General features: G+C 48.7%; 2 protein-coding genes across 4 annotated transcripts in view; one reads left to right on the forward strand and one right to left on the reverse strand.

The window, feature by feature from the left end:
- The window catches only part of DHCR24 (24-dehydrocholesterol reductase), a 36,668-nt gene extending 24,732 nt beyond the window's left edge, over window positions 1–11,936 (forward strand). For both annotated transcript variants that reach the window (XM_045370429.2, XM_045370435.2), the window contains 3 exons: window positions 7,337–7,534; window positions 7,959–8,137; window positions 9,166–11,936. In XM_045370429.2, the coding sequence (XP_045226364.1) occupies window positions 7,337–7,534; window positions 7,959–8,137; window positions 9,166–9,319 (531 nt within the window). In that variant the 3' untranslated portion in view covers window positions 9,320–11,936. The remainder of the gene's footprint in view (window positions 1–7,336; window positions 7,535–7,958; window positions 8,138–9,165) is intronic.
- Window positions 11,937–18,028: 6,092 nt separating this feature from the next.
- Window positions 18,029–27,422, reverse strand: part of CIMAP2 (ciliary microtubule associated protein 2) — a 38,873-nt gene continuing 29,479 nt past the window's right edge. For both annotated transcript variants that reach the window (XM_074005942.1, XM_065522025.2), the window contains exon 10: window positions 18,029–19,691. In XM_074005942.1, coding sequence (XP_073862043.1) covers window positions 19,619–19,691 — 73 coding nt within the window. In that variant the 3' untranslated portion in view covers window positions 18,029–19,618. The remainder of the gene's footprint in view (window positions 19,692–27,422) is intronic.

Consider the following 27,422-nt stretch of genomic DNA (forward strand, 5'->3'; position numbering starts at 1 on the left):
CCCTCAGAGAGCGGGCAATGAACTAACTGGGAAAACACTGTGGCATTGCCAGGTAGCACTGGGCCTACCAGGGATTCACACTCATGAATTTACAGTGAGACCAGCTCTGTGGTTGTGGGTTTTCACTCAGGAATCTGTGTGGGTGGGGTACAGAGTAGGCAGAGAGTTATATTTAACCATGGCCGAGGTTTTGCAGGGAGTGTGATGTGTAGGGAAGAGTGAGAACCCAAGGGTGTGGTTATGATGAAATCTAAGCCAGCCATGGAGGGGAGGCAGGATGTGAGAGGCCCCCAGGGACTGACAAGGGACTGATCTGGTGGACAGGATGCCCTGGGTGAAGTGGAGCATCAAAGTCAGGGGAATAGAGGGCGTAAGCTAGGAAGAGAGGCGGTGATGGCTGAGAACAAACACTTGTAGTGGAAGCTATGGAGACAGTGAATGCAGGGCAGGGTGACAAGGCCTAGGGGTCAGCAAACGTTCCTAAAGGGCCAAACAACAAATATTTTAGGCATTGCAAGCCACAGAATCTATCATAGCTCCTCAGGTCTGCCACATGGAAACAGCCAAGGACAGTACATAAATGAATAGGGATGACTGGCCCCAGTGAAACCAAATTTACAAAAACAGGCACTAGGCCACGTGTGGCCAGTGGGCTCACTTCCTCCCACACTGGATCCCCACGGGTAGTAATTTCTGTCCCCTCCTCCAGGGTATTTTGTGAGAGCCAGTGGCCAAGGACATGTGAAAGATCAGATCACTGGAATGTAAAGAAAGAAGGCCAAGGGCAGAGAGACCAGGCGTGGTCAGGACCTTCTCTGTGGGTTTTCAGTCACCAAAAGTTAATGTTGAGGGAAGTGGCAGTTTTCTAGGATCTGGTGAAAGGAACCAAGGATGTTGGGATTCAGGGAATTCAGTGACCCACACTCTAGTGAGGGGAGGGGAGCTGTGCTTATTGTAATGTAATGGGGAGCCAAGCAAGAAGACACAAGGCAGATGAGAACAGAGGTAGCCTTTATTGGGCTCGCGGGCGAGGTTCACCGGTCCCCTAGGAGGAGGGCCGAGGAAGTCACACTCGGGGCGGGTATCAGGGGGCCTTTTATAGGGCGAGGTAGGCGGGGTTTGTAGGTTTCCATTTCTGAGGAATGATGTGTCCAGGAGCTTGCGCAGAGCGGGGGTTTTTTGGCGGGCGCAGGCTTTTTTCGCGCACTGAGAGTCTTAGCAGGAAGTGAAGGGCAGGGAGTCCTAACAAAGGGCCTGCCATGCCGGGTGATGCTGCCATGTTGGGTCTAGATTCCTGCCTAACAGTTATCAGGGGAGGTATTGGGCACATGTTTCCAAGTTTCTGAGGTTGGTTTCTGGGCACGGGGGAGGAACAGAGATCTGGAAGCAGTAATGAGGGGCCAGGGGGACCCTACCTCACCTCCATCTATCCCAGTGGCAGGAGGGTTTTAGGGGAGAAAATGATACCATTTAAAGAGGGCTTCAGGGTTCTAATTAAGAACAAGGAGGGGAAAGGAATGTTCAGAGAAGAGACTGAGAATGGAGAGGGTTTTGCTGAGGTCAGACCATGAGAACAGGGCTTGAGGAAGGGCGGTGGGGCAGTGGCAAGTGAAGTCAGATTAAGAGTTGCTGCATTGCTGTAGTAGGTTAAGATCACAGTAACAAGGCACCTGGCAGGCCATGGTGACTAAGGACAACAGAACGTAAGGCATGACGGAATTACACCTGGTGGGTTCCTAGAAGAAGGTGATTGGTCAGTTCTGATGTTGGGTAGGTATCTTAAGCAGAATGTGATTGGGTAGTGGTAGGGGTGGAGGAGTGTAGGGGTGAGGGTCTCATCATGGCCTGGGGGGCTATGGGGTCTCCCCCACACCCATTAGTCTTAATCTTGGGCAATGTCAAGGCCCACAGCAGGTGGTAGGCAATTTTGCCAAAAGCAGAAGCCACTATGAGTCCTTCTTGATCCCTGCCAAGAACAATGTTAAGGTTGTGGAGTGTGGTTTTGTTAAGAGAAAGGAGAGAAGCCAGCGAAAGAGGATCAGAAGGATAACAGCAGTGGTTAACATTAGCCACTCTCATTGTGGTGGACGTTAATGCCAAACACTTTCCACGCATTATCTTCATCTTCCCAACAACCCTCTGAGAGTAGATATTAGTGTTATTTCCATTCCACAGATGAGAATACTGAGGATTAGGTTATCCAAAGTAACTACCAGCCTGAGCAATATGGCAAAACCCTGTCTCTACTAAAAATACAAAAATGAGCCAGGTGGGTTGGGGCATGCCTGTAATCCCAGCTACTAGGGAGACTGAGGCAGGAAAACCACTGGAACCCAGGAAGTGGAGGTTGCAGTGAGCCAAGATCATGCCAGTGTACTCCATCCTGGGCGACAGAGTGAGACTCTGTCTCAAAAATAAAAAAAAAAAAAAGAAACCGTTTGAGACAAAGTAAATAACACAACTCAGAGAATGAGTGTATTAGTGATCTATTCATGCATAATGAACAAAACCAAAAGTTAAAGATTAAAGCAGCAAACATTTATTATATCATAGTTTCTGAAGGTCAAGGATTTGGGAGTGGCTGATCTGGGTGGTCCTGGCTCAGGGACTCTCATGCTGTGGGCTAGGGCAGCAGTCATCTGGAGGCTTGACTGGGGCTGGAAGATCTGCTTCCAACTCACATGGATGTTGACCAGAGACCTTAGCTCCTTGCCACGTGGGTTCCTCCAGTGACCTCATGACAAAGCAGCTGGCTTCCCCCAGAGCAAGTGATCCAAGAGAGAGACCAAGAAGGAGTCTGCAGTGCCTTTTACGACCCCGTCATAGGCCACACCTCTCACTCCCACCATATTCTCCTTATTAGATCAGAGTCACTAATCCAGCCCATACTCAGGGGAGGGGCACTGAGCTCCACTTCTTAAAGAAAGGACTAGCAAAGAAGCTAGGGGCATATTTTAAAACCACTACAGAAGGCCAGGCGCAGTGGCTCATACTTGCAATCCCAGCACTTTGGAAGGTGGAGGTGGGCGGATCACCTGAGTTGGGGAGTTTGAGACCATCCTGACCAACATGGAGAAACCCATCTCTACTAAAAATATAAAATTAGCCAGACGTGCTGGTACATGCCTGTAATCTCAGCTACTCAGGAGGCTGAGGCAGGAGAATCACTTGAACCTGGGAAGCGGAGGTGGTGGTGAGCTGAGATCACGCCATTGCACTCCAGTCTGGGGAACAAGAGTGAAATTCCATCCCCCCGCAAAAAAAAAATAAGATAAAAACAAAACTGCTACACAGAGCTAGGATTCAAAATGAGGTTTGTCTTACACATTTGTGCTGTTAAATAAACACTGACCCACACTGACATCAGGCAAAGGAAGAATCTGGAAGAATGGGTGTGTTCAACCTGCATTTGCATGCAGGAAGTGAACATTCAGACCTCTTGTGATCTGTCACCGCGCGGTAGTAGGGAAGCTGGACTGGGAAGAGGAAGAAGTCAAGCTGTGGTGCAGTCACAAGGAAGGCCTCAGCTGACAGGCAGCCCTGGGGTAAGATGGCCTTCCAGAGTTGTGTCACCTTGAGACCCGTGGGCTAGGACTTTCCACCAAATGCTGCCCCATCAACCAGTCATTGTGCAGGCTGACCTTGGATGAGGCAGCTCCCTTCTGCCAAAGGCAGTTCTCCCTGAGTGTCAGCAGTCAGCACCCCGTGCAAGTGGGGGAATGGGTGCCTCCCTGGAGCGGGCATCTGCACGGAGCACCGCAGCATCCTCTACAGTGGAAATGCAGAAGGCAAGACATTTCTAGAGGGGAGGAATAAACAATTTCAAATGCATGCCTTTTCCCTGCCTCTGCTGGGATAATTCTTCCCCCTTCCATTGGCAGCCTTTCCCCCGGGTTCCTCCCTGATGAGTAAGGCTCTGGAATGAACCAGTGTGACCAGGCCTGGGTGCTAAGCCCCTTAACAAGCTGCATTCTGGGTGATTAGTCCATTCTGGTCACACCTGTGCCAGGACTGGCTGGTGTAGTCACTTCCCTTCCCCCAGCTTGGTCAATCAGCAACACGTGGGGTCAGGGCTAGCTGCATAATTTGCAGGGCCCAGTGCAAAAAGCAGGCCAAAAGTGCCATTAAAGGTACTAAAATACAAAGCTTTTTTCTTTCTCCATGGTCTCTCTCATCATAAATATTTGCAACTTAATGCCATTCTAAGTAAATAAAAATTTAAAGTATTAGTATGAATTTTACTGTTCATTGTTTAAATATATTTATAAATATAAGAATATTTAACTCATATATATGTATTTCTTGGTTCCATTAAGAATGCTGCATAAACTCTTTTTATTTCTCTTTGTTACATTCTACTAACACTACCTTTGACTTACGGTGAGTAAGGAAGGACTGAAAGGAACCAAGCTGGGCAGCTCTGTCTTATCATTCCCTCATCATCGTTTCAGTATAAGCGGTTGGCTAACACAGGGAGTTAACACCAGTAAGAAAGGATAAGATAGTGTCCTTGTGTTCATAGAAGGCCACTGCCCCAGGACCTCCCTCTGGGGCTGGGGTTCCTGGCTCAGGCTGGGCCCCTTGGATTTGCCGTGGGGCCCTATAGCCAGTGAGCAAGGGTGGCCAGAGAGCAAGGTCTGCAGTGAGATGCTCCAGAAAGACTGGCCTCAGCAAGAGGGCAGCTTAGGACCCTGGGATCACAGGTCACTAAGCAACATAGGATAAGTAATGGGTGGACAGAAGCGGGAAAGGAGAAGGGCAGGGCACATGTTTAAAACTTGAGCTTTCTGAGGCTAAGACTGGAAAAGGAATGGTTTCAGCTGATATATTTGGCTAGCAGTTGACTATTGTTAGGAAAAAAACACAAATGACTTTTAAACGTCAAAGTGATACTGTCTAACTCAGAAATAGAGAAGGGCAAAACAGAATGCCAGGAGTCTCATTTTTTCCCTATCAGAATGAATGACAGTGATCTAGAAGTTTGATGTCACATCGTGCTGGCAAGGGAGAAGGGAAACAGTGTTCTACATTGTCTGGGAGAGTATAAAATGGTACAAGCTCTGAAATGGTATCCATGAAAATTGCACACACCATTTAAGCCAAGATCTTCCACTTCTGGGAATTTATCTTTCTGACACATATACAAGGGCAAAGATACATATATGAAGGATATTAGTTGGCATAATCTGGAAATAATCTAAATGTCTGCCAGTATAGAAGTGATTAAATAAATTATGACACATCCGCTGTAATCGAGCAGGGGTCAATAACCTTTCTTTTTTTTTTTTTTTGAGACGGAGTCTCACAGGGTCACCCAGGCTGGAGTGCAGTGGCGCGATCTTGGCTCATTGCAACCTCCGCCTCTCCAGTTCAAACGATTCTCCTTGCCTCAGCCTCCTGAGTAGCTGGGATTACAGGCACCTGCCACCATGCCCAGCTAATTTTTGGGGGTATTTTTAGTAGAGATGGGGTTTCGCCATCTTGGCCAGGCTAGTCTCGAACTACTGACCTCAAGTGATCCGCCCACCTTGGCCTCCCAAAGCACTGGGATTACAGGCGTGAGCCACCGTACCCGATCCAGTAAGCGTTTTATACAATGGGTCAGATAGTATACAGTCTAGGTTTTTCAGACCATAAGGCCTCTCTAGTAACTGCTCCTCTGCCTTGTAGCCTGGAGGCAGCCATGGACAATTTGTAAAGGAACACACAACCAGAGGATGGGCCAAATTTGTGGACCCCTGCAGCACACATTAGGCACCCACAACCGAAGGCAGTAGTGCTCTCTGTATTGATACACAGGATACAGTGATGAGCAGGTGTGCCAAGATGCCACCATTTGTGAGTTTGTTTTTTTTTGTTTGTTTGTTTTCTGTTTTTTTAAAGCTCTTCTGCTTCTCTGTGTATCAGATGTCTCCCGAAGGGTAGGCAAATCATTCATACCAATGCTTGCCATTAGGGAGGGGGAGAGGAGTTGAGGGTGGGTGGGGAGTGAGATCAGATCATTTCTAGGAGGGAAACAGGGTCAGGAATGCGCACGGAGGCTTAACCTTTGTACTACAGGGATTTCTGCTGTGGGTGTGTGTAGGTCTTCCAAAGGTAACCAAGGAAACAATAAAAGCCATGCTATTTATTGAGCTCCCGTTGCATGCCAGACATTAGCAAAGGCGGCAGGATCTAACAGAAGAAAGCAGGCAGGTCCCTGACTTCATGGGAGTGGTCTGGCGATTCCAGGGGAGTGAGGGAAAGGGTCACTCAGCCTTCAGTGCTTACACACGTGGCTGCTTTGGGGAGTCGCTGTGTCTCCTAGTCTGATGTGGACCCTTTAATGTGCTGCCCCAGCCTCTGTTTGTCCCCATTCTTCCCACACTGTCATCCAGTGGCCTGTGTCTTCCACACCTGGGGGAGTGGGCATCTTAAGGACAGAGACCGTGTCTCAGTTATCTTGGCTCCCCCAGTACCCAGCATAGAACCTGGTTCCTGACCTCAGAGGCCCCTCGGAACTGTCTAATGAATGGAGGAGCGGCCTTGGCTTCAAGGGCTCACAGAGCTGTGAGAATCGGCTAACAGTGGACACTGGGGACCCTCAGGAAGATGGCAGGACTCAAGCAGGGAGGAAGATTGTGAGCCAGGGGCCAAAGTCTTCTCTGTTGGAGGTGGGCAGAGCTGGAGGGGAGTCGGGGGCATCGCCAGGAGGCCACAGTGCTGAGTGAGTCATGGCAGTTTGAGGCATGGAAGAGAAGAACAGCCTCTGCGCAGGAGGGTTTCCAGGGAGACTGAATTGGGGCAGCCAGGCAGGTGGTCAGGCTGTGAGCAAGGAATGCTGCAAACCAATAGGCTCCTTGTCGAACCTGAGCCAGACTGCACCCACCCCATGAGAGCTGTCTCTGGCTGTGTGCCCTTAGGGAGACTGCTTAAGTTCTCTGAGTATCACTATGCTCATTCAACAGCATTCGTTTTTCAACATTTATGGAATGCCAGCTCTATGCCGGCCAGATCTCAACAGCTAGACCAGGAATGATAGCTACCTCATCATTGCACTCCAGGCACGGTCTCATTATCCTCACAAGGCCCATTTTACAGATAAGGAAACTTGAGCTCAAAGAAGTTAAGTAACTAGCTCGGGGTCATCACTGCTGGGGAATGCCAGAGCTGAGAAGCAAACCTAGATCGGACTAGTAAAGCCCTAGGTCCCATCACACCCCCTCCAAAGAGGGGAATTGGACCCAGGTATGCTTCTGTCAAGCACAGAATGGGACCTGGCCCTTGGCCCCTTGCACTTGGAGACATTCAACCCTTGTTGGTTTTTTTCTCTCCATCCCTAATCTTTGTTTTCTAGGACATCATCCCCTTTGGCAACAACCCCATCTTCCGCTACCTCTTTGGCTGGATGGTGCCTCCCAAGATCTCCCTCCTGAAGCTGACCCAGGGTGAGACCCTGCGCAAGCTGTACGAGCAGCACCACGTGGTGCAGGACATGCTGGTGCCCATGAAGTGCCTGCAGCAGGCCCTGCACACCTTCCAAAACGACATCCACGTGAGTGGGGGAGGGCAGGGCGGGCGCACTAGGCGTGTTCCCTTGGAATCCATGGTCTCCTCCCCTGAACCGTGTGACCGACCTTGGGCACACCTGCCCTCTGGGTGTTTTCCCAACTTTAAGATGCGGTTCTTGTCCCTATGCCTGCTGAGGCCTTGGCCCACTCAGTGATGGCCCCCCTGGGAGAGGAGTCATAGGATCTGGCATCGAGTACCCCCATGACCTGCTCTGACTGTGTCCTCCAAGGTGGCGGAGTCAGGGTGTTCTCAGCCAGGGCTGGGGGGTGGGGAGCGAATCCGAGAGCACCTGAGGGGGTGTTGAGAATGCTGCAAAGCCTTCGTTTGGGTGGGTATGAGCGCGCCAGCCATGAACCTGTCACCTGTTGGAGAAAAAGCACCAATACCCACCTCCCTGGTCTACCCAGGTCTACCCCATCTGGCTGTGTCCATTCATCCTGCCCAGCCAGCCAGGCCTGGTGCACCCCAAGGGAAATGAGGCAGAGCTCTACATCGACATTGGAGCATATGGGGAGCCGCGTGTGAAACACTTTGAAGCCAGGTCCTGCATGAGGCAATTGGAGAAGTTTGTCCGCAGCGTCCATGGGTGAGTGGCGCAGAGTATAGTATGGTCCCTCTAGCTGACAGCCTCAGGGTACTGCTGCAGGGGAATGAGGCCAGCTCTGTGGAGAACCAGGAGCCCCAGGCCTATCAACTGGTTCCTGAGGGCCCCTGGAGCTGTGGCGGCCTCTGGGTAAGCTGTGAAAGATGGGCAGCGGGTGGGCTGGCAGGACTACTTGCCCTCTTCTCCCTGCACCCCTGCCTCCAGGGAACACGTCACACCCTTCCAGCTGCTCCAGCCAGAAACCTGGGAATCACCCCACTTCTCCCCACGGGACAGATGATGGGTGTGGGCTTAGCTGTGTCCAGGGGCGACTGCTCCAGATGGAAAGGCCAAAGCTAAGGAGAGATGGATTCCTGACTATGAAAGCCACGGAGAGGCCCAGGACAGAGGATTGCCCAGAAAACAGCCTGGATAAACTATTGAGTGGAACATGGACAAAGCCAGGAAAAAAGAATACCATATGATTCCTTTCGTATAACATTCCCAAAAACACACACGAATCCATACTGATAGAAAGCGCATCAGTAGTTGCCTGGGGATGGCAGAGGGCGACGGATAACTGAGGGGCCCGGGGAAAGTTTGGGGCTGCTGGTTGTAGCCACGATCTGGACTGCAGTGACTGGAGTCCTTGGTTGCATGCATGTGTCGAGCTCATCCAATTGTATACTTTATGTCCAGTTTATTGAAAATCAATAACAGATGAAAAGAAAACAGCCCCACTGCTCCATTAGGGTGTGCCTGTGGCCAAGCAGAGGGGCAGAAGCCCAGCAGTCTGAGCTCTACTCCTGACTGCCTCGACTGCTAAGCTACCTAACCCCTAAGCCCCAATTCCCTACCTGCAAAAGGGGGATAAGAATACCTGCACCATCTTCTTCATCAGGTTAAGGGGGTTAAACAAGAGAAATCCTCCAAAAGCTCGTTCTGGGCTGCAGAGTGAGCAGTTGGGTTTCTCTCACACCTTGCGCTCCATGCGCCTCCCGGCGTCCTCACCCACTTCTCTGCCTCTGCAGCTTCCAGATGCTGTATGCTGACTGCTACATGAACCGGGAGGAGTTCTGGGAGATGTTTGATGGCTCCTTGTACCACAAGCTGCGAGAGAAGCTCGGTTGCCAGGACGCCTTCCCCGAGGTGTACGACAAGATCTGCAAGGCCGCCAGGCACTGAACTGGAGCCCGCCTGGAGAGACAGACACGTGTGAGTGGTCAGGCATCCTCCCTTCACTCAAGCTTGGCTGCTTTCCCAGATCCACACTTTCAGAGAGAAACCCCTCCAGAAATCCCACCCTGACAGCCCAACACCACCTTCCTCCTGGCTTCCGGGAGCAGCCCAGTGGAATGGAAAGAATGTGGGATTTGGAGTCAGACAAGCCTGATCCAGTTCCCCGTTTAGAACTCATTAGCTGTGTGACTCTGGGTGAGTCTCTTAACCCCTCTGAGCCCGGGTCTCTTCATCAGTTGAAGGGGATAGTAATAGCTACGTGCAGGTTGTTGTCATCTGAGTTGAGCACCAGTCACATTGAAGGTGCTGGGTAAGTGGTAGCTCTTGTTGCTTCCCGTTCAGCGTCACATCTGCAGTGGAGTCTGAAAAGGCTCCACATTAGGTCACCTGTGCACAGCCATGGCCGGAATGATGAAGGGGATGCCCTGGAGTTGCCCTGCCATCGCCTCTATCAGGCAGACAAGGTCCTCACAGGAGAAGGACAGCTCTTCCCCACCCTGGGATCTCAGGAGGGCAGCCACGGGGCGGGGAGGCCCAAGATACACCGTGCCAAAGCCAGGTCCGAGGCCAAAGTTCTCCCTGCCATCCTTGGTGCCATCCTGCCCCTTCCTCCTTAATGCCTGGGCCTGCAGACCCTCCCCAGCCACCACTGAGTCCACTTGGAGAGCCCTGTGTTCCTGGAGAAGGCATGCCCGGGTTGGATCCTGCCCCAGCCTCAGCCTGGGACACCTAGGTGGAGAGAGGGCTCTCTGCTCCGAATTGGATCCAGGGGACCTGGGCTCATTCTTCTTGGCTCACCAACCCTGCAGGCCTCATCTTGTCCCAAAACCCACTTTGTCATGGTGGGAGTGGGTCCACGCTGCTCTGCAGCATGGGGGCTGGGGAGTGGACAGCATCAGGTGGGAATATGGAGTCCACTCTCATGTTTCTGTAGGATTCTCACTGTGGGGCTGGAAGAAAAGAGCATCGACTTGATTTCTCCAACCACTCATCCCTCTTTTTTTCTTTCTCCCACCACTCCCCACCCCAGCTATAGTTAATTTCAGTGCCTTACAAATCCTAAGCTCAGAGAAAAGTTCCATTTCCGTTCCAGAGGGAAGGGAACCTCCCTAGGTCCTTCCCTGGCTTGTTATAACACAAAGCTTGGTTGTTTATGCAACTCTATCTTAAGAACTGCCCAGCCTCAGCTCAAAACCCGAATCTGAGAAGGAATTGCGTCACGTAAGGGAAACTGGAATTAAGGGAGCTGAGCCAGTCATGGTTGTGGCTTGTGAGTCAGGAGACCTAGGTTTCAGCCCCCTCTACTGTCAGCGAGCTGTACAAGGTGGGCAAGTCATTGTCCTCTGAGCTGCAGTTTCCTCATCTGTCACATCGCTACAGACAAGACCTCCCTGGAACCCTTCTGATTGTCTTAGACACTGTGGTTGCAAAACCCACAGAAAGCCTCATTTGTGTGGAAAGTCAGAGGAAAAATAAATGATCCACTGGACACTTGGGGATTATCTGTCATTCAAGATCCTTCCTTCAACCCCAAGACCAGCTCTCATCTCATTTTCAGAAAGGCTCATACCTGGCTTGCAGGGAAGCATCCGTCTTGTCATTCCAGGTGCCAGAATCCTCTTAGAGTCACGCTTTGACTGAGGGGTGTTCACCCATCCCACCCAAGGCTTGGCATACTGCCAGTGTCTTAGCAGGGTCCTGTGAGGGCTGGGGGCATCCAGGCACTCAGAAGGCAAAGGAACTACCCTACCCATTTGGCCTCTGGAGGGGGCAGAAGAAAGAAACAAACCTCATCCTCTATTTTACAAAGCATGTGAATTTTGGCATTAGCTCTCATAGGAGACCCATGTGCTTCCTCGCTCAGTGCAAAACTGATGATTCTACTTGCTGTAGATGAATGGTTAACACGAGCTAGTTAATCAAACAGTGCCATTGTTTCGCCAGTGAAGCCTCCAACCCTAAGCGCCTGGGACTGTAGCCAGAGATGCCAGCAGCCTCTGTCGCCCTTAATCATATAACCAAAATCCAGACCTTATCCACAACCCGGGGCTTGGAAGGGTAGGTATTTTGGAATCACACCCTCAGGTTATGTTGCTCCAGTAGAATCTTGCCTGGAAAGAGGCAGTCTTCTTAGCATGGTGAGCTGAGTTCATGGCTTTTTTTTTGTAGCCAGTCCTGTCCCTGGCCATCTGTGTGATGGTTTTGGGTGGAGTTAAACCTGATGCCAGTGGGCAGTGCATGTGGAAAGTATCAGAGTAAGCCTCTCCCCTCCAGAGCCCCGAGTTTCCTGGCTGCATGAAGGTTTTCTGTAGAATCAGAATTGTAGCCAGTTTCTTTGGCCAGAAGGATGAATTGGATGTTACTGAAAGGGAGGGGTGGAGATGGGTGTGGCAGTGTATGGTGTGTGATTTTCATTTTCTTCTTTGGTCATGGGGGCCAAAGAGAAAGGCATGAGTCTCCCCTGTCAGGCTCTTACAGCCACAGGCACTGTGTCTACTATCTGGAAGACATGTCCCCGTGGTTGTGGGGCTGCTGCTTCTGTTAAAATAAAAGTGGCCTGGAAGCTGGTGTTTGTCGTTTCTTGCTTGGGGGACCAAAATGTGGAGTCAAAGCTGGGCTCGGGTGCAGGCTGTGCCATTCTCCAACTCAGTTGCCCTCACTGAATCCATGAGCCCATGGTCAAGGGCTGGAAGAACATGCAGGAACTGACAGGCTTATTTCTATCACTGTCAGAGTGTGACTGGAGTAAGTGTTGAAAGGATCCCTCTCTGTGCAGGGTGGCAAGCAGACCAGTGAGAAGGCCCCCACTGCAGTCCAAGTGAGATGATGGTGGCTCTGTTAGGGTGGAGGCCTGGCTTTGTCACTTGGTTGTGACCAATTAATTTTAGCAAGTTAATCCTGTTGAGACTATTGTCCTCATCTACAAACTGGTGGACCCACTAGCTGTCCACTAAAATGCATTCGTCCGTTCTTTGGACACATAGCTAGACTACCTTTCCCAGCCTTCCTTACAACCAGTTGTGTCCTTGTGTTAAGAGTTTTCCAGTGGAATGTAAACAGAAGTCATAAAAACCTGTATGAGGTCTCCTGGCTCCCCCCTTCCCTTCACTCAGTGCAAATGACAACCAGGCCATAGGTGGTTGGACAGTCTTAATGTCAGAAGGAACCTGGATTCCTGAGTCACTGCAGGAGAAGCGCTTGTGGCCAGAAATTCAAGACCAAGCTGAGCAACATAGTGAGACCCTGTCTAAAAATTAGCTAAGTATGGTGGCAGGTATCTGTAGGCCCAGCTACTCTGGAGGCTGAGGCAGGAGGATTGCTTCAGCTCAGAAACTTGAGGCTGAAGTGAGCTATGATCATGCTACTGCACTCCAGCTGGGGTGACACAGAGCAAGACCCTGTCTCAATCAGTCAATCAATCAGTCAATCAATAAGGCATTATCTGGGCTGGTGCCTGAGAGCCCAACCCAGAGCTCCTTGGTTTGCTGAGCTTAGGCTCTAGACTGGACACTCTGTATGTTGCTGTTCCCAGTTCCAAATCTGAATCTTAGCAGCAGCTGCCTTACAAGCCTCAAGCCATGAACCTGGCATCAAGACCTATGAGAAGCAAGAGGGCCACCTGAGGGGCCTTGGCTTGGTTTACCAACCTCCTTACAGGAGGGTGTCAACAATCTGTTCACTACGTGACCTCATGGAAGCTGAAAGTAGAAGAGAACTCACATGCGTATCCTTGGAACTTCTAGTTACCCCACTGGCAGACCTGAAGTCTGATCCCCCTGGGGGAGGAGTGAGAAAGGTGTTTGTGGGAGGGGGTCAGTGGTGTGCTGGATATGGCTTGTACCAGCTTACAAGGGCTATGATGCATATCTCCTTCCACTTCCATGGACATTGGCAACCTGAAATCACCCACAGGGGGAGCATTTACACCACAGAAATTAGCAGCGCTACAAATCAGGACTTATTCTATCCATCAGTGTTCTTCAGAGAAACAGAACCAATAGGAGATACACACACACAGGCACACATCCCTTAACAACAAGGATAAGTTCTAAGAAATACATCATTAGGTGATTTCATTATTGTGTGAATATCACACAGTGTAGTTACACAAACCTAAATGGTACAGCCTACTACACACCTAGCTATATGGGATAGCTTATTGCTCCTAGGCTACAGACCTGTACAACATGGTACAGTACTGAATACTATAAGCAATTATAACACAATGGTAAGTACTTGTATATCTAAATATAGAAATGGTACAGTAAAAATATGGCATTATAATCTTATGGGTCCACCATTGTATATGCAGTCTATCATTGACCAAAATGTTATGTATCACATGACTATAGAAAGGCAGACACATGCAGAGACAGAGAAACAGACTTATAAAGTATTGGTTCATGTGATTATGGAGGCTAAGAAGTCCCAAGATCTACAGTAGGCAAGCTAGATACCCAGGAAAGCCAATGATGTAGTTCCAGTTTGAGTCCAAAGAGCCGAGAACAAGGAGAGCTAATGGTGTAAGTTCCAGTCCAAAAGCTGGTAGGCTCAAGACCCAAGAAGAGCCCACTTTTCAGTTCAGGTCTGAAGGCAGGAAAAGCCTGATGTCCCAGCTTAAGCACTCAGGCAGGAGGAGTTTCCTCTCATTCAGTCCTTTTGTTCTGCGCGTGTCTTCAGTTGATTGGATGAGGCCCACCTGCTTTAGGAAGGGCAGCCTGCTTTGCTCAGTCTGATTCAATGTTAATCTCATCCAGAAACACCCTCACAGACATACCCAAAGTAATATTTGGTCACATGTCTGGGCACCCCATAGCCCTGTGAAATTGGCACATAGAATTAACTATCATAGGAGGGCTTTGTTTTGTTTTGAGAGACAGACATTTACCAACACACCACTTAACAGAGATCTCCCATATTGAGCCCTCCAAATCCAAGCTTAGCAGGAAAGGTGGTTCCTGCGCCCTGGCTCTGGCCTCAGTACGTTCGCCTCTCAGGCTTCTGAACCTTAGGCATCTCTGTGATCATCCCCCACTCCCTTGTTAATCATTCTCATTATTGGTGAACCCCCATTCCCTGGCTAATGCTGCAGCAGGTCCAGGAAGAGGGAGTGGATCAGCTGAACCTGGGAACAGGTGTAAACTGCTTCTGAGAAGGAGGAGCTCCAAGGGTCAAGTTGGAGAAGGTGAAACTGCCTTCAGGGCCAAAAGACTATGGCAGGGCCAGAGTGGGACCTGGGCTTGCTCAGGCCCAGGGCAGGCATCGAGCAGCCAACAGCGATGAGGATGGCAGGACCTGAACTTTGAACAAAGGGAGCTTGCCAGAGCTGGCCTGGCTGGTGTGCTGAGGGATGTTGTGAAATCAAGGTAAAAAGCCAAAGACAGCATGGTACAGCGTTCACAATGGTCAGAACCATCACTCTTAGGTATTGATAAGAACCTAACACAGCAAATGAAGTCCCATTCTATTAATGTTTACTAAAGCAACCACGCCATGCAACCTATGTAAACTTATTCCTCCTGTGGGTCTCAGTTTCTCCTTGTAAAGTGAGCAGCTATGCCAGCCGTGCTTCACCTTGCCAGGACATTGCAGATGACCAGCTGCCCATGCCTACTAGCCGTTCTTCAGAACCTGGTTGCAGCAGGACTGCCTATGTGTGACACCCACTCATTGTTGCGTTACCTGTGGTCCATGTTGCAAGGTGGTGCTGAAGGCATAGTAAGAACCTGGATGTTAAGTCTGGGGCATGGCTTGTAAAAGGCTATTTTTGGTCTGCTCAGGGCTTCCCACAACCTGGCAGCATCTCACACTGGAGTGGGAGAGATCACCATCCTCCTGAGCAACCAGGGAGGTGCTAGAACCTGCTGTTACTTTTTTAAGTTGTATGTGCTAGAGGGTTCAACCCAGTCACCTGCAGGACCATTTCAAGAGATGGAACTAGAATCTGGTGGTTATTAAATATTTATTCATTTCATTTTTGGCTGTGGAGCTTTTTTCCCCAAACAAAACCTTTTAGGGAAAGTCCGATATATATATAACAAACATGGAGCTACTTTGAGTCAAGCTGGGTGGGGCCAGGAGTCCAGCCCTTGTGGCCACGCCCTCATGCCCTCCTTCCCCAGGGATTGCTGGAGGCCCCAGCAGAGCCCAGTTAACAACCTGCAGAACTCCATGTCCTCTTATGGCCCTGCCCAGGCAGGAGGGCAAGGGTCACAACAAGCCAGATTTCAGCTCAACATCCAAAGGACCCTTTTACAATCATAGCTGCCCTGCACTGGGAAGGGCTGTCTTGGGGGTGTGCGAGGAGAGCCTGGACAGACAGATGGAGTTACTATCGCAGAGCAGAGCAGTGGTCACCAAATGAGGTTCCCAAGCCCTGGGTGTAACAGGATGATCCATTGGAATGCCTGAAAAAATGTGTTCGTCTTGGTTTGGGTTTCCCTAGAAGCCAACCCTAAGACAAAGATTTGAGTGCAAGCAGTTTATTTGGGAGGTGAAGTAAACACCAGCAGGGGAGTAGGGAAGGGATGACGGCCAATAATGGGTTCATTCTCAAGCAGGTTACCAGTGGTGGCCACTACAGTGTAACTGCGCTCGGAAAACTGGAAGCCAATGTAAAACATGTGTTTCAAAGGTACATCCCACAAGGGGTGAGGGAGCTGGTATTTATAACCAACTTCCCTTAGTGGGGGTAGCTCCAGAGGGGTATGGAGTCCCTGGCACTTCTAGCCCTCCATAGGCAGCACAGCCGGCTCTGGCAGCCAGAGAGCCTTTTGCTTCATTATAGATGAATGTCCCTCCCCAGCACACATTATTTTTGTAACACACATGAACTCATTCTTATCTCATGGCAAAATATTAAAGAATTGCCTGATTTAAAGTTGTGGCCAGGGGCCAGATGCAGTGGCTCACACCTGTAATCCCAGCACTTTGGGAGGCCAAGGCTGGTAGATCACTTGAGGCCAGGAGTTCGAGACCAGTCAAAACCCCATCTCTACTAAAAATACAAACATAATCGGTCATGGTGGCTCATGCCTGTAATCCCAGCTGCTTGCGGAGTTGAGGCATGAGAATAGCTAGAACCTGGGAGGCAGAGGTTACAGTGAGCTGAGATCCCACCACTACACTCAAGCCTGGGCTACAGAGCAAGACTTTGTCTCAAAAAAAAACAAAAAAAAACTTGTGGCCAGGCTTGGTGATTCACGCCTATAATCCCAGCACTTTAGGAGGCCAAGGTGGGAAAACAGCTTGAGCCCAGGAATTCCAGACCAAGCTAGGCAACATAGCAAGATGCTATCTCTAAAACAACAAAAACATTAGCCAGGTGTGGTGGTGCAGCCTATAGTCCCAGCTACTTGAGAGGCTTAGAGATGTGAGCATCGCTTGAGCTCCTCGACCAGGAGGTTGAGGCTATAGTTAGCCATGATGACGCCACTGTACCCCAGCCTGGGCTGGACACAGCAAGACCTGTCTCAATAAATAAATAAATAAAGTTGTTACACAGGTTTCTCTTATAAAAAGGCAAGCGTCACAAATTTACTGACCTTTTTTGTTGTTGTTTTTGTTTGTTTGTTTTTTTGACACAGAGTCTTGCTCTATTGACCAGGCTGGAGTGTAGTGGCTTGATCTCTGCTCACTGCAACCTCCACTTCCCAGGTTTAAGCAATTCTCCTACTTCAGCCTCCTGAGTAGCTGGGATTACAAGTGTCTGCTACCACGCCTGGCTAATTTTTTTTTTTTTTTTTGTATTTTTAGTAGAGACGGGATTTCACCATATTGGCCAGGCTGGTCTCGAACTCCTGACCTCAGGTAATCTGCCCGCTTTGGCCGCCCAAAGTGCTGGGATTACAGGCATGAGCTGCCGCACCTGGCCTTGCTGACCTTCTCTACAGTGACAGTGACTGTCTGTAATATAATAGCTGATAGAGATATTTGAACAAATGTACTTGTTTTGTAAGGTAAACAGTCTATTTAAAAGTTTTATTGCATATATTTTAACTTGTTTAATTGCTTTTTATTTTTATTTGCAATTTATTCTACAGAAACGTTGCAATGGTAGTACAGCAGTCCCTCTCACTCACCTTCCCCTGATGTTAACATCTTTTTTTTTGAGATGAAGTCTCGCTCTGTTGCCCAGGCTGGAGTGCAATGGCACGATCTCAGCTCACTGCAACCTCTGCCTCCCGGGTTCAAGCAATTCTCCTGTCTCAGCCTCCCGGGTAGCTGGGACTATAGGCGCCCACCACCACGCTCTGCTAACGTTTTTGTATTTTTAGTAGAGGCAGGGTTTTGCATGTTGGCCAGGCTGACCTCAAAATCCTGACCTCAGGTGATTTGCCCACCGTGGCCTCCCAAAGTGCTGGGATTACAGGTGCAAGCCACCACATCCGGCCTGATGTTAACATCTTCTACATGAACTAAGATAATTGTACCATTTTACATTTCCACCAGCAGTATACAAAAGTTCCACATCCTCACCAACACTTGGTATGGTCAGTCTTTTCAATTTTAGCCATCCTAATAGGTGGGTAGTACTATCTCATTGTGGTTTTAATTTGCATTTCCTTAATGCCTAATGACATTGAGTTTATTTTCATGTACTTATTTGCTATACATATATCTTCTTGGTAAAGTGTCTGTTACATCTTTTATACATTTTTTTATTTTGTTGTTTCTTATTATTGAGATACATATGAACTCACATATATTCTGGATATAAGTCCTTTATTACAGCGGTCCCCAGCCTTTTTAGCACCAGGAACTGGTTTCATGGAAGACAATTTTTCCACAGACCAGGGTAGGGCGGGGTGGCGGGGGAGGATGGTTTCAGGATGAACCTGTTCCACCTCATATCATCAGGCATTAGTTATATTCTCATAAGGAGCGTGCAACCTAGATCCCTCACATGTGCAGTTCACAATAGGGTTCGGCTCCTGTGAGAATCTAATGCCGCCGCTGATCTGACGGGAGGCAGTGCTCACCCACTGCTCACCTCCTACTGTGTGGCCTGGTTCCTAACAATCCCAGGGAAAGAGGGCACAGGGGCTGGCCCCGAGGGCTGGACTCCTGGCCTCACCCAGCTTGATTCAAAGTGGCTACATGTTTGTTATATATTGGACTTCCCCTAAAAGCTTCTGTTTGCAAAAAAAAAGAAAAAAAGAGCTCCTCAGCCCCCAAAAATAATAAATGTTTCATAACCACTGAATTCCAGTTCAGTTTCTAGACGTGGTCCTGTGGGTGATTGGGTTGAACACTCCAGCACATAAATCTTTAAAAAGCAACATCAGGTTCTAGCACCTCTCTGGTTGCTTAGGAGGCTAGCAATTTTTTCCCACTCAACCTCCAGGTTGTATGCCTTCAGCACCCTCTTGCAACATGGACCACAAGTAACATAACAATAAGTGGGCATCAAACGTAGACAATCGTGTGGCAACCAGGTTCTGAGAATCAGCTACTGGGCGTGGGAAGCTGGTCATCTGCAATACCTTGGCAAAGTGAATAAAGACGGCTTTACTTCTTCAAAAACATTTGTTTTGACACTGGTGAATAACTGCTTTTTGTAAGACACTCGCACACTGAAGAAAGTGTTTCAAGTATTTTTTATCATGTGAGCTTTGTGGACGAAGCTGTGGTATGCCAGTCTCCTCTAGGGACAACCTGCTCCCCGATTCTCAATGACATAAAACAGTGAGGGAAAGGTACCCACAAGAGCTGACTCAGATGTTCCCCATGGCTGGACATTGCCTGAAGTCAGCAGTTTCCTCATCAGTGAGGCCCTGCTAAGCTTCCAGAAGCATCCTGAGATGGCAATGGGGTGTTCCTGGAGAGTCCTAGAATTGCCGTGTAATACATGCTACACTCTCCCACCACTTTCTGAACTTTAATAAACAAGGGGCCAAGCACTCTGGCTTTAGAATAGAAAGGGTCACACGAGTGTCAACCACGTCCCATCCCTTCAGTCCATCTGCTCTCTGGCCCCCATGTTCATGTCAGTGACTGAGTTGAGTTCTCAGGATAATTGATCTCCTGCAACAAAAGATACCTGTCCCCAGCTGTCCTGGAAGACACTGTGACCTTCAGGTATGCAGCTCCAGCAAAGGTGATCCCCATATATCTCTCCCTTCTCCCAGGCCCATGTGTCCTTTCTCTAAGACACCCCACTCCCACACCCATGCTCTCACCCCCAGATTTGTCTTCAGACCTTTGGGCTCTCCGGTCACTGCGGGCTGTCCTTCACATGTGGCTTTAAGAAGTAGGATCTGAATTGTAATCCACAGTTGGAGGGCACTTCCCCTTAGTAAATGGTGTGATCCTTTCCCTTTAAAAAGACAGAAAAAAATTAAAAATGGAAGTGACCCCTTGGAAGGGAGTGGGCTCCTCATCCCTGGAGGGACACCCATAGGGGATGAACAGGTACCTGTTGGTTCTGCTTCACAGGAGATCCTACATTGGTGAGAGGCCAAAATTGATGACCTCTAGACCTTTTCAACAAAACAGCCTGATTCTAAGGATGGGATTCCAGCGATTCATACCCAGTTCAGCTCATTAAAGCACCCAAGTTGGCTTGTAAGAACTTCAGGTACAAAATCATAGTGCCTGGAAGATTATCTGACCCAACCCTGAGAGGAAGAACAAGGACCAGAGAGAGAAGGGAACTTCCTGAGGTCACCTGAAGGCCAGCATCAGGGCCAGAATGTAAGCCCTGACCTCAGTCCCACTTTCCCTCCACTGCTCCAGTTCTTTCCCATGAGTGGAAACCCGGAGGACTCAACCTCCCATCCCATGAGCCCTTTGGAAGATGGCACTTCCATAAGAACCCCTTGCTGTGTGTGTCAAACAGCATCCGCCAGCCCGTACGTTACACACTTGATATATCTGTTGGTTGTCTGTCCTCCCCAACAAGATGTGAACTCCATGAATGCAGGACTTGGACTTCTTCATTGGTATTTCCCCTATGCCTAGATCATTACCTGTGCTTAACAAATATTTGTCAAAGGAGGGAGGACTCACCAGGGTAAGAAAGGTCTTTCCCACCATCCAGTGGGTCTCCACGCCTCCTGTCTCTCCATTCCTCCCCATGTTCACGGCCCCTGGCCCGGCCCCATGCCTCATTTCTCATCTCTACCATTGAGGCAGCCTCCTTGTCTCTATCCCCGCAACAGTCCATAATGCCATAAGTATGTTTATTAAACACAATAATTACTTCCCATTAAAATCCTTCTGGATATCTGGGAAAAAAATATTTGCAAAACACATATCTGATAAATGTCTTATGCTTAGAATATCTAAGGAACTCAAGGCCGGGCGCGGTGGCTCAAGCCTGTAATCCCAGCACTTTGGGAGGCCGAGGCGGGCGGATCACAAGGTCAGGAGATCGAGACCACAGTGAAACCCCGTCTCTACCAAAAATACAAAAAATTAGCCGGGCGCGGTGGCGGGCGCCTGTAGTCCTACCTACTCAGGAGGCTGAGGCAGGAGAATGGCGTGAACCTAGGAGGCGGAGCTTGCAGTGAGCCGAGATCGCGCCACTGCACTCCAGCCTGGGCAACAGCGTGAGACTCCGTCTCAAAAAAAAAAAAAAAAAAAAAAAAAAAGAATATCTAAGGAACTCAAAGCTGAATATAAGAAACCAAGCAACCCATTTGTTTAAAATGTGCAAAAGATTTGAAAACACTTCACCAAAAGAAGACATCAGAGGACGCATATGAAAAGATCCTCAATATCTTGTCACTGGAGAAATGCAAATTCAAACCATAATGAAATATACTATTAGAATGGCTTAAATTAGAAAAGAAAATACCCTGACAATACCAAGTGCTGACAAGGATGCAGAACCCTTAGACCCCTCATGCATTGCTGGTGGGAGTGCAAAATGGACCAGCCATTTCAAGATAGTTCAACAGCTTCTTACAAAGTTATACACACACCCACCAAATGACCTAGAAATCCTACTCCTAGATATTTACCAGAGAGAAATAGAAACGTATGTCTACGTGAAGACCTGTATGTAACTGTAGCAGCTTTATTTAAAATTCCCCAAACTGTAAAATTCCCCAAACTGTAAACAATCCAAATGTCCCTCAACTTAGGAATGGATAAACAAACTGTGTCGCAACCATACAGTGCGATCCAACTCAGCATTAAAAAGGAACGAACTATGGATACACACAACAACAGCATGGCTGAATCTCAAGAGCACTGAAAGAAAAAGATACAAAATTCTACATACAGATGATTCCATTTATATGACATTCTGGAAAAGGCAAAACTCCAGGGATGACAGAGTTGCCAGGGATGGCAGTAGGAGGAGTAGACTGACTACAGATAGCATAAGGGGGATAGGAATATTCTACATCTTGCCTGAGGTGATATGTATGACAACTACATGCATTTGTCAAAATTCATAGAATTGGGCTGGGTGTGGTGGCTCATGCCTGTAGTCCCAGCACTCTGGGAGGCTGAGGTGGGTGGATTGCTTGAGCTCAGGTGTTCAAGAACAGCCTGGGCAGAATGGCAAAAGCACATCTCTACAAAAAATTTAAAAATTACCTGGGTGCAGTGGTGCACACCTATAGTCCCAGTACTTGGGAGGCTGAGGTGGGAGGATTGCTTGAGCCCAGAAGGTTGAGGCTGCCATAAGTCATGTTCATGCCACTGCGCTCTAGCTTGGGTGACGGAGTGTTGACACTATCTCAAAAAACAACAAAAAAACCTCATAGAGTTGTATACCTAAAGAGAATGAATTTTACTGCATGTGAGTTATACTATAATAAGTTCAACTTTAGACTCGGCGCGGTGGCTCATGCCTGTAATCCTAGCACTTTGGGAGGCCAAGGCAGGTGGATCACCTGAGGTCAAGAGTTTGAGACCAGCCTGGCCAACATGACGAAACCCCGTCTCTATTACAAATACAAAAGTTAGCCGGGTGTGGTGGGAGGTGTAATCCCAGCTACTCGGGAGGCTGAGGCAAAAGAATCGCTTGAACCCAGGAGGCAGAGGTTGGAGTGAGCCGAGATCACGCCATTGCACTCCAGCCTGAGCAACAGAGCAAAATAAAACTCTGTCTCGAAAAAAATAGTAAATAAATAAATAAAATAAATAAATTCAACTTTAAAAAATTTATGTGGCTTCTCACATACAAGATAAAGTCCAAGCAGCTTAGCTATGCATTCCAGCCCTCTAAGGACTGACCGAACCACCTCTCCTGCATTATTATCCACTATTCCCCTCTACACACCCCACACATCATTTAAAATGGGCCATTTAGTATTGCCCAGGTATGTCCTGAACTTTTTGCTTCCTTTCCTTCACTCATGCTCTTCCCTCTGTCCTAAATATTTTTCTCCTCCCTGGAAGAAGAAAACCCTTGAAGAAACAACACAGCTTGGAGCCAGATGGACCAGAGACCCAATCCTATTTTGTGACTGTACTAGACAGAGAGCAAAAATGGCCCAGGCCTCCATAGCTCCTTGTATTGGTGGCCTTTCCAATGCGATTGCAGCCTCTCCCATCAAGAGGTGGAGTCTACTCCCCACGCACCCCCGCCCTGCTTGAATCTGGGCTAGCCATGAACTTGCTTTGGCCAACAGAATGTGGTAGAAATAATGGTGTGGTTGGGCTGCAAAAGGCCTTGCACACTTCCTCTCTCAAACCCCAGCCTCCTTCATAGAGGCAAGCCTGGGCTACACTGCTGAAGGCTGGAGTCTGTGTAGAAGAGAGTCTAGTTGTTCCATCCAATACTATCCCAGACCAGCCAGCCCCCAGCCAACCCATAGACTCATGAACAATAACAAATGGCTATTGTTTTAAGCCACTGAATTTCTGGGTGGTTTGTTATGTAGCAATAGCTAACTGCTATAGTCAGTAACTCGCTGTGGCTCTGGGAAAGTTACTCAGTTTCCTCATCCTCATCTATATAATAAAGGCAGTTATTACATACCTCACAGGGCTTTGTGATGCCCATGAGAGATGATTTTTTTTTTAATTGAGATGGAGTCTCATTCTGTTGCCTAGGCTGGAGTACAGTGGCGGGATCTCAGCTCACTGCAATTTCCACTGCTGGGTTCAAGCGATTCTCCTGCCTCAGCCTCCTGAGTAGTTGAGACTACAGGCACCTGCCACCGCACCCGGCTAATTTTTGTATTTTTAGTAAAGACGTGCTTTCACCATGTTGGCCAGGCTGGTCTTGAACTCCTCAGGTGATCTGCCTGCCTCAGCCTCCCAAAGTGCTGGGATTGCATGCATGAACCACTACTCCCGGATGAGAGATGTTTATACAGAGCTGAGTACAGTGCCTGGCACACAGTCAACCTTTGATTAATGGTTGTTACCCCTTTCCAAGCCCAACTCTTATCCAGCTTTTCAGAACCAGATCAAATGCCACTTCTTCCAAGCAGCCCTCCCTGCTTGGACAGCTCCAAATTCAATGTAACATTTGCCTCCTCTGAACTCCCATAGTATTTCTTCTTTCCCACTCCCATACAGTCTATCCTCAACTATAAGCAATTTGGAAAAACAGCCATAGCCTTAAACATAGGTATCCAGTACAAATGTATACTCGATGCCAGAAAAAGATGAAATGATCTGCATAGATTAGGGACAGAAAGTCTGTTCTGCCTCCCAGGCCTCTGCTCCTTCCAACCATTACACACAGACCCCTTCAAGGGTGATCCCAGCAGACTTCCTTGCACATTCTTTGTGCTCAGTAAATGTATCCTGAATTGAATCAGCTAAATTGGGGGTGGCATTTTCCCCCTTGGGGGCAATGGAAACATGCAAGAGGGTTTTGGGGTCTTCCCAAAGACTCTGGACCACTACTCCCCAACCAGTGGGCAGGCACCTGGAATGCTAACCGTCCTGCCACTGGGCAGGAGAATCTGGCACCATGAAGAAGAGGCACCTCACCCCTCCCACGTGCCAGCAGTGCCCTGCTGTGTGGTGCTGGGCTATGGGGAAAGAGTTGGATGGCAAGTCTTCCACATAGACCCTGGCCTGTGAGACAGGCTTCATTGTGCCCATTCTACAGCTAAGAAAAGAGAGTTGTGGTTAGTAGCCCAGGGTCACACAGCTAAGAGATGCCAAAGTGGAGACTTTAACCTGCATCTTCTCCCAATGTTCACCAACTTGTTGGAGCCTCAAACGGGCCATGTCAGGGTGAAAAGTCCATGCTGATCTGAAGGCCATCAAGCAGATGACACAGAGCGGAGTCCAGGCTACCTATGGGGACATGGGCTATAAATGCTGACGTCATTTAGGGAACAAAATATGCAACAGGAAGGTCACAGGACTTGTCAATAGCATATGGCTTGTAAACAACAGAACCGCAGTCCCCTACCTCAATATAGGACACATTTTTGGGGGGTCTACTGTAATATTTTATAACCCCCTAAAGGTTTCCTACCTAAGCAACTGTTAATTCAGATATGAGAAGGCAAAGGCGAGTCCCATCCCAACATTACATCTTCCAAGTGGCATTTTCCAAAGATTTCCTCCCACGTCAGCTGCACTTTGAAGAACACTTACTGGCTGCTTGATTTGCAGGTATTCGTCAGCAAAGACACCAGACTCCTCCATCACGACTCGGCTGATCCCACCCCACCTGATCCACCTGGCTTTGTTCTTCCGTATCCCCTGCCACAGCCCACCCTCCCGCTGCTCAGCCATCCCTGATCAGGCCAGGCTCGTTTACCCCTCACACCCAGACTGGCTGCCTGGAATATCCTCCATCTCTCCAGGCCACCTTTCAGGGTAGACATGCCCACATGCTCATGGCACCTGGCTGAGCCCTCCTTCATGTACCTGATGCTAAATCAATCCTTCCCCTCTGCACCGTTTGCCTGAGACCTTCTATGTTCTGACCCCTAGCAAATATCCACTAAATTCATTAAATCATCAACCCTTTTTCTCCCCCACCCCCTACCCCCATCCAAGGCCAACGTTTCTCCCTGTGCTCAGGGTGATCACCCCTCCAGCCCAAGCAAAGAGCATGTTCCACCACCTCACAAGGAATCTCCCACTCCTTCCCTGCCCATCAGCCCAGAAATATGCTCAAGTTTCTACCCCATCCACCTCCACCAGAAATACAGAGAGGAATAAGGAGAGAGAGGGGGACAGAGGGAAGGCAGTAGGGAAGGCAGGCAGGCAGGAAGGCAGGAAGGCAGGAAGGCAGGAAGGAAGGAAGGCAGGAAGGAAGGAAGGAAGGAAGGAAGGAAGGAAGGAAGGAAGGAAGGAAGGAAGGAAGGAAGGAAGGAAGGAAGGAAGGAAAGAAAGTGGGGGAGGAAGGGGGGAAGGGAGAGAGGGAAGGAAGGAGAAATGAAAAAGTAGGGCCTTCTCTCCCAACTGCCTTCTCTTGGAGCGAAGCCCAGTTTCCCCTGGTGCCACACAGTCTGAATGGCAACCAACTGACTTCCGTGTCCCAGAGTAAACGTGCAGAGGGGGTTGAGGGGAGAAGGAGGGGACTCCACATGCTGAACTTCCTGAGTCCCTCTTTCCTACCCAAACTTCCAAATCTCTCACCAAAACAGCATGCACAAAAGGTAAAAGGAGAGTGATCAAATAAGGTCAGGTGGAGTAAGGGCAGGAAGATGGGTCATGGTGAAGGCCAACTATGCCTCAGCTTCCCTGCGTTCAAAGAGCCTTCCCTTCTGCTCTCATCTTCCAGAAAGTTTCGGGGGAAAGAGTGGGCAAAGTGTTCTGGACAGAGAGAGAGAAGTCCTGGGCTCCACCTGCCCTCATCCTTCTCAGGCTGCCCTGTAGCTCTGGGGAAGTGGGTGAGTGCCCTCCCCATGAAGCTGGAGCCACTCTGGACCAGACTGCTGTCTGGTTCTCTTCTGCTTTGCACATGAATGACTGGTTGGCTACATAGAGGACTCTATATAGTCCCAATTCTTTTCCTTCAGAATTATATAAACTGTTTTCTATCATTTATGTTTCAGAAGAGAAGTATGAAATATGCCCGATTGTCTTTTATTTAGATTGCAGGTTCAGTGTCATTTTAGATATGATACTAGCAAGATTTTTATTTTACCTTTGAAACCCAGAAATTTCACCAAACGTTTCATGGATTGGATGGGTATATTAACCTCTCTCCCTCCTGAAACCTCACTAAAACAAAGTAAAGGAATAAAAATGTTAAGGCATATACCCACAAGGACAAAAAGAATAGAAGAAGCAGCAGGAAGAAAAAATATTTTGGAAGTTGAAAAGCAGATGGAAGAATGGTGACTAACCTAGTAGACCTAAGAAAGCTAAACCCCAAATCAGTAGAGGGTAAAGCTAAGAATCCCCCGACTCCAAAAGACTAAGGAATTGGCAGCACCAGGTACCTCTGGAAGTGGGAATGAAGATGAAACCGAAAACAGGGATCGATCTGTATAATATCAGTTTGATAATCTGTATAATATCAGTTTATCTCCCCCACTGTCTGCAGCCAGATGAGTGCCCTTCATTTAGCCTGGCAGAAGATTGGAGATTTATTCTCTGGAGACAGATTCTCTGTTCAGGATGGCACCAGGCATAGTTGAAATCATGAGTACCATATTTAAAACAGGGAATTGGGCTGGGCACGGTGGCTCACGCCTGTAATCCCAGCACTTTGGGAGGCCAAGGCAGGCAGATCACCTGAGGTCAGGAGTTCGAGACCAGCCTGACCAACATGGAGAAACCCTGTCTCTACTAAAAATACCAAATTAGCTGGACATGGTGGCACATGCCTGTAACCCCAGCTACTCAGGAGGCTGAGGCAGGAGAATCACTTGAACCCAGGAGGCGAAGGTTGTGATGAGCTGAGATCACGCCATTGTACTCCATCCTGGGCAACAAGAACAAAACTCTGTCGCAAAACAAACAAACAAACAGGGAATTAAATAGAAGTTTAATCACTAAATATTGAGAACTGTAGCCTCTTCCCTTCGACTTAGATTCTAGAGCTTGGACAGCCAAGCTTACATCCCCCAGAGAAGCTTGCTCTGGCCAAGGCCAAGAGGAAAGCTCTAACAGTAGTGACATTGGGAATTCACCCAGTAAAAACACCCAGCCTGATCATTCTGTG

The sequence above is a fragment of the Macaca fascicularis genome, chromosome 1, assembly GCF_037993035.2.
Source record: "Macaca fascicularis isolate 582-1 chromosome 1, T2T-MFA8v1.1".
NCBI lineage: Eukaryota > Metazoa > Chordata > Mammalia > Primates > Cercopithecidae > Macaca > Macaca fascicularis.